General features: G+C 40.0%; 1 protein-coding gene across 1 annotated transcript in view; it reads right to left on the bottom strand.

The window, feature by feature from the left end:
- Positions 1 to 740: 740 nt before the first annotated feature.
- myo15b (myosin XVB) overlaps positions 741 to 7,733 on the bottom strand; it is a 51,351-nt gene continuing 44,358 nt past the window's right edge. Inside the window, exons 40-43 of the mRNA XM_034571121.1 lie at positions 7,376 to 7,509; positions 7,144 to 7,277; positions 1,423 to 1,563; positions 741 to 1,057 (exon numbers count right to left, since the gene is read on the bottom strand). Coding sequence (XP_034427012.1) covers positions 1,001 to 1,057; positions 1,423 to 1,563; positions 7,144 to 7,277; positions 7,376 to 7,509 — 466 coding nt within the window. The 3' untranslated portion in view covers positions 741 to 1,000. The remainder of the gene's footprint in view (positions 1,058 to 1,422; positions 1,564 to 7,143; positions 7,278 to 7,375; positions 7,510 to 7,733) is intronic.

Here is a 7,733-nt window from a genome sequence, read left to right as displayed (position 1 = left end):
TCTACAGTTTCTTTGTGAGGACCATTTTGAGCCTAGACCCTAAAGAGTAAAGAGTATTTGGGAAAATGAGAACATTTTGTCCGGTCCTCACTTTCTGGCCCACCTTTAATAGGCTGTTTGAGGGTTAAGGGTTAGGGGGTTTAGATTACATTACATACATTACATTTCATTTAGCTGATGCTTTTATCCAAAGCGACTTACAATAAGTGCATTCAACCATGAGGGTACAAACCCAGAACAACAAGAATCAAGAAAGTACAATTTTCTTCAAGAAAGCCAAAATACAAAGTGCTATAAGTAAGTGCCATTTAAGTGCTACTTAATTGTTAGTTTAAACTTTTATCCAAGGTATAGTCAGAAGAGGTGTGTTTTTAGTCTGCGGCGGAAGATGTGTAGACTTTCTGCTGTCCTGATCAGTTAACAGTCGTGATTTCGTTGAGTGGTTAGCTCGCAGTGAGGTAGCAACAAGCCGATTGGCAGATGCAGAGCGGAGTGAACGGGCTGGGTTTTAATGTTTGACCACGTCCTGGATGTTGACTGGACCCGATCCGTTCGCAGCACGGTACGCAAGAACTAATGTTTTGAAACGGATACGGGCAGCCACCGGTAACCAGTGAAGGGAGCGAGTGTGAGTGAATTTAGGTTGGTTAAAGACCAGTCGAGCTGCTGCATTCTGGATGAGCTGCAGAGGTCGGAAGGCACTAGCAGGTAGACCTGCCAGGAGGGAGTTGCAGTAGTCTAGGCGTGAGATGACCAGGGCCTGGACCAGAACCTGCACCACCTTCTGAGTGAGAAGGGGACGTATTCTCCTGATGTTGTACAGCATGTGTAGTGCAGCATGTATCAGATTAGAATTAGGGTGAGGCATTTAGTTTTGATGGTTAAGGTTGGGGTAAGGAGCTAGGGAATGTATTATGTATCTTAGAGAGTGTCCTCTCTAAGATACATGTACAAACGTGTGTGTTTGTGTTTACAGGTGATTTGAAATGGAGCTGGTAACTTAAAGCTGGATCAACTCTTCAATGATCAGAGCAAGGGTGTGGCACATCTCCTTGGCCTGAAAGAGAGATTGAAAGACCAAACATGTATGCACAAATCTCCAGAATTGACCAGTCTATTTGAAATGTCACTGTTTACCAGATTTCACAGCAATTTAGCAATTTAACAGATACTTTGGTGTTTTGTTGGCATTACCTTTCTAAAAGTATTTATGTGGTAAACCTACCTTTGCTTATAAAACCAAGACATTCCTTTTTTTCTTTGTAAAGCTATGTGATGCTAGATAAAATTTTGCATCATCCCATTATGTCAGGGTTTCTCTCAGGTCTTGATCACATTCCCATTACATTCCACAGGTGAATCCATATGATTGATGAAGTTTTACACAAAAATTGTATTTGTAATCATAACTGTAGTCATTACCTGTTTGAGATGAATGGTGACTTTTTTGGGATAAGCTGTATTGCCATAACTGATGTTGAATGCTGGCACTTTCCCTTGTCTCTTTGGGCGGATGGTGTGCATGGACTGTACATCTGCCAAAGACACCATAAACACCTGCGCCTACATAGGAAAGAAACATTAATCATCAGATGGGTGATACTGGCCTTTTTTCACAATCAGTGTCATAGTTCTGTTATTCACCAGGGATTCTAACCATTTGCTGGAATTTTTATCAGTAGAAAGATCTGTGTCCCAACAAAGGTCAAATGCTACTTCGAATCAAGGACTGTAATAAAGATGGACAACAAATCTCCACTTCCTCCCACTGTACAAAAATGAATTCACAATATACGGGTGCTTTCATTTGAAGCCAGAGTTTCCGCAGTAGTGATCATGATCCCGCCAATACACCTGCCCGCTAGCCAGTTATCCATCAGTGTGTTATCCTTAGGACTGTTTCTTTGATATTGAACAACTGGAATCTTCTCAATCAATAACAATATTTACACCATTCATGTAAAAAGACAGTGTCTAGGTGAAATGAAGAGGTGTATCAATGTTTAAAGTTTTTATACAGAAGAAAATGTCTGACTGAGATGAATGGAGCAGCAATGACAATTGTAATGATTACCAGTGATTGAAGTATATGTGATAAGGCATATTGTATATCTAAGCAATCTAGTTGTAATCACAATCAATGATCAGCTGCGACCACAATCCATGATCACAATGTCTGATGTGGCCACAGCTGCGATCCCAGATCTGCCACAATAAAGCACAAGTACTCTGTGAAAGAAGTCAAGTCAATAACACGTATTGATTAAACATTCATGTGAAGAGGGAAAAGAGAAAATAGAAGCTCCATGTGTCATGTGTCCCCAACAGTAACGCTATCTTCCGACGAGGTGCATTCAAGGACCGTCAGAAATGCTAACGTCCGCTAGCTGAGCCACTTCTGGTGGACTCTTAGGCTCATGTGGTGCCATCCAAGTATCTGCAAGCCCCTACAATCATCTTTGACTCGAAACAAGGTCATTTTCACCATGTTTTACGCCTAAAAGTCCACCAGAAATGGCTAAGCCAGCGGAGGTTAGCATTTCTGATGATCGCACCTCGTCGGAAGATATCAGTGGACATTAATGCTTTAAAACAGTGTGATTGCCCTTGTTTCGAATCGAATTTTGTTTAATAGTTAGTTTCACCCAGTTGATGGGGTCACACTTCTCTGTGAGCTAAAGGTCATTCAATAATCTGCAAGACCCATGACACGGCATGTTGTAATTTTAACTTGGGGTGTACTTCAGACATTTTATTAAATATTTCTAATAGCTATATTTTTAAACCCCGACACATTACATGTATACAACATAACAGTTGTAAATAACTTGTCAAAAAGATGAAGTGCGATATCTACAGGTAAGTAAAATTGTCTACATTTGCAAAAAATGGCAAACGTTTTGCACGCAACTCCTTAATGGCAATGTTAAAAGAACCATTTTAGTTAATAGGGTTAGACAATAATGGACAAAACAATGGACAATCTCTAGATTTTCGCCATTGCAAACAAACTTTAGTTTAATAATATCAACTTTTTTACAACCAAAGACTGTGACTATAATTGTATCACCATTAACCTTTATTTTCAATTTGTCACAGAATGTACACATATGTACAATTGCTTTCTGTAACTCTCCTTTGTTGTAAAGACATAATAATTGGAGCATCCACATATACTCCTCAAGTCCCTTCTTAGAACATACTTTTATCAGAGGGCCTTTCCGGATTTTATTCGGCCTTTCCGGAGGCCCTGCTAAAAAATAAGGGGGACAGAGCATTTGCGGTCCGGGCCCCGAGGCTCTGGAACCACCTGCCTGAGGAGATCAGGTCAGCTGACTGAACTCTTTTAAGTCCCTTCTTAAAACATACTTCTATCTGAGAGCCTTTCCTAATTTTACCTGAGTCTTAACTTTCTTTTAATTTTTTTTATTGAGCATTTTAAACGGCACTTGCATCTGTTTTTATGCTGCCTTTGTAAAGCACTTTGTAACATATGTTAGTGCTCTATTAATAAAGAATATTATATTATTATTATATCAGTACCATAAGCTATCTATTATGGTGTCATCAAAATCAATAGGTTGACAGCCATTATCTAGTATATAATCCTCTGAGTCATTCATAATTAAAAATGTATGCAAATGGAATGGTAGGGAGGTGTGCTCTCTTTTTCAGGTTTTCCACACATGCGCTTGGGAAGGTTTCCCTGGCATGGTTTTTCAGGGGTCTTTTAGCTGCTCGTCTCCCTTCCTCACTTTCCATGAAGGCTCATGGAAATGTAAGCAGGTTTGCTTCAGTTCAGGCAAACACACCCTATACTTTTAAGCTTAGCTAAGAGCTGGCTTAGGTCTGCCTTGGAACAGCCCTTAGTTATGCTGCTATAGGCCTAGATTCTCAGGGGACACATGGCACATGCAGTTTTTTTTTACTTCTCTCCCTCTCCATCACATAATGTCTCAATAATACACATTAGTGACTTGTCTTCTTGTGCTCCTTGTGTGGATCCAGGATCGTGGATGCTGCCACATCATGGATCATTATTATTAAATTATTACATTACATGGCATTTAGCTGATGCTTGTATCCAAAGCGACTTCCACTTATTGCATTCCACATTTATGACAGGCCATTTGGGGTTCAACATCTTTCCCAAGGAAACTTTGGCATTCGAGCCACCAACCTTCTGGTTGGAGGACTACCACTCTATCCTCTCAGCCACAGCAGACCACATCATAGATTGAAGTGGCAGCTGATCATGGATTATGATTACAACTAAATATGCCTTCTCACATACATTACAATTACTGACAATCCTGCCATCATTACAATTGTCATTGCTGTTCCCTTCATCTCTGTCAAACATTTTCTTTTGTATAAATACTTTAAACATTAATACACCTCTCCATTTATGTAGACACTGTCTTTATGAATTTTTTAAATGTTGCTATTTTGTTGATGTACTCTGTTATTTGTAACATCTATTGCACTTCTGTCTTTCTTAGGAGACGGATCATTCACTTGAAACTCTCTGTTAGGTTTCTGCGTTTTCCCTCCCTGTTAAAAGGGTTTTCCTAATTATTTTTTCCTCACTCTATTCAACAAATAAGGGCAAAGGATGTCACACCCTGTTAAGCCCTATGAGGCAAATTGTGATGAATTTTTATGAAAATGGTCCTGACTGAACTAATTAAAACAAAACACTTGAATATGCATTACTGTGATAAGAACCATGATGGAATGACAGAAACCATCTATTGGAAAAAACTATTTGACCTGAACTTTGATTATCTAGTTTGACCCATGTCCCATCTTCTAACATATAGGGGGCAGAGTTTATGACCACCACTGCAGCTAGCCATTTGGGAGGCCATCAAGATATTTTGGCTTCACTTTTGGTAATTTGTTATGTTGTCCATATTTATTTACAGTCATTGTGCACTGCTCGGAAAATTAAGGCAACACTTAAATCATCACAGTATAACACCAAGTCAGGTAAACTTCAGGGATATCAATCTTTACATTTAGAAGTGATTGTGAATCAATGTCACCTGCTTTGGTGCAAATGAAAGTGACAACAGGTACAATGGAGAGGCAAAAGCAAGACAACCCCAAAAAGGGAATTGTTTTGCATGTTCCTGGATGACAAAGGCATTGATGCCATTGACCGGCCACCACGTTCCCCTGTCCTAAATCCATTGAGCAATGGGACGTTATGTATCGGTGCATCCAACGTCACCAAGTACCGCCACAGACTGTCTAGGAGCTCACAGATGCCCGGCTCCAGGTCTGGGAGGAGATCCCCCAGGACACCATCCACTGACTCTTTAGGAGCATGCCCAGATTTTGTCGGAAGTGCATACAGGCACAAGGGGGCCGTACACACTACTGAGTCACATTATGAGTTGCTGTGATGAAATTCAGATTTTGAATCCAGCCCTCATTGGATTTTGGTTTCCATTTACCATTGCTACATAGTTTTGTTCTAAATAAATTATGCAATGTACATCAGTCAAGGTTTTCAACTTGAATAATTTGTTCATCAATATTTGATGTGTGATTTAAGTGTTCCCTTCATTTTTGTGTGTATATAGACTCATAGAGGTTTTGTTTCACATTCTTGTGTAAGACTAAATAAACATTCTAAAATCCCTGCGAATGTGAAATGGACACAATGAGATGAAAAAAAAAAATGTTGTTAAGGGGCACTAAATCCTACTCTCTTCAGCAAAGCTAGTTGGGAGTAAGTTGAGCCCCTAAACATGTTTTGGATTAATTTAAGAAATGACAAATGGTGCAAAGGTAGTTGAAACCTTAAACTTAAAAGTGAGAGTGAAGCCGGGAACCCTGGTCCACTGTCAATACTAGGGATGTCACAAGAACCGATACTTCGGTACCAAGCCAATGCCGAAATTCTAAAAAACGTCACGGCACTCTTTATTTTGCAGTAGGTACCGAACAAAACCAGCCCGCAAAATGATTGCCTCTGTTGCTTGGATCAGGCAGACAGACATTACATGTCCAGTATCCTTGTACTGTGCTGTATTACCCTGCCGCATGTCCTCCCTCCTCACTCCCCCAATGACCTGGATCACTTTAAACCAATAAACACCAACACTTATTTAGATATTAGGACCTGAACAGTACTGAAGTTTACTTTGTGTTTGTTTGATTCGTGCTAAATTTTAGGAGACATATTTAAACACATTGAAAAAAAGTCCAACACACACACAACTCAAGACATATCGTGGCGCGCACAGCCAGGACATCAGGGTTTAAGTGACTGGAGTGATCCGGATTCATGATTCAACATCATCGATTAATAACTGAATAATGTGTGAAGCATGACAGACACAGATGTACTCCCGCAGACAGGAGATAAGTTATTCCTGCAGATCATAACACAATGCAGTGTTTTAACTTCATTGTTGCAGAAGAAGTGCCCCCCTGTTTATCCAGGAACATAAATATGAATTCAGCAGGTTATTGTAAAGATCAGTTCTACATGTGAGTGATTAGAAAAGAGCAGAGGCGCTTGTGATGTGCCTCATGCGTGTGGGGAGCCCCAGCTGCTAAGAATATCCTAGAAGAAACACTGATAACGTTAGCATTTTAAAATACTACTGTAGTAACCTAGTGCTAGCAGCCTTGCACTTGAGTAAGTGTAGTAAGTAAGAGTGTGTGTGTGTGTGTGTGTGTGTGTGTGTGTGTGTGTGTGTGTGTGTGTGTTAATACATTACGTGTGTTGCGTCTGCTGTTTTCCTACAGTCATTGAGCTATATTTCTTTTTATTTATTACTTGAAGGCTACATAGTTTTTTTGAAGACTCTTGCTTTTTTGTTCTCCTGCAGTTTTTTGGCTGTCCACTCTCCTGTAGTTCTGGTTGCAATACATTGTAATGGTCACCTCCTTACACTGTCTGAGTTCTGCATTTTGGGTCCTTAAACTTAGCAAATTATAACACACAAATATTTTTAATAAAGGAGTGTGTGTTGAAGTGCATTGGATTTATTCTTTTCTTTTAGTGTATTTGCTGTGGTATCGAATTGGGTATTGAGAATCGTGGAAATGTCATTGTATCGGTATTGACTACTAAATTTTGGGAATTGTGAAATCCCTAGTCCATACTGTGGTTTATACATGTACCTGTGTTTTAGGGTCAAGAAACAGCACGCCCTCCTGGCTTATGCTGACCACACAGGGCGAGGGACAGCCACTCTGGCTCACCTTCTGGGCCAAGAAAGTGTTGGAACCAAACAAAGGCAGACTGCTCATAAACTCTGAAAGACAGAAGGTTCAGGCAAATATAATTGTCATCAGTTATCATGTAAAAAGGAGAGAAGAGGAGACAGAGTAGCTCAGATGAAGTACCACCTACCGATGAAGCCTGTTTTGGCATCTTGAGGGCTGAGAGACTGCATTGCAGCTAGTTGACCCAGACAGAAGGAATGGATCTCCTCAGCTTTACTGCTGAATCCGTCCTGTGAGGGCAGGTACTGCTTTATCTCTTGCCTAGAGAAATACAATCATAAATTGTCAACATAAAATAAATGTGGGTTCTAAAAGGTTAAACCACTTTGACTTTTGGATGACTTTTACATGACCTAAACAGTTTGGTGTATAAGTAAAGCAGTTCCATTCCATATGTTTCTCCATATTAGGTATGTGTTGTTACTATAATATGGTAAAATAACTGTGTGCAGCTTCCCATGAGGTTGCCAATTCTACTACTATTG

The sequence above is a fragment of the Hippoglossus hippoglossus genome, chromosome 19 (assembly GCF_009819705.1).
Source record: "Hippoglossus hippoglossus isolate fHipHip1 chromosome 19, fHipHip1.pri, whole genome shotgun sequence".
NCBI classification, from domain to species: Eukaryota; Metazoa; Chordata; class Actinopteri; order Pleuronectiformes; family Pleuronectidae; genus Hippoglossus; species Hippoglossus hippoglossus.
This window is presented reverse-complemented; position numbering and strand designations above follow the sequence as displayed.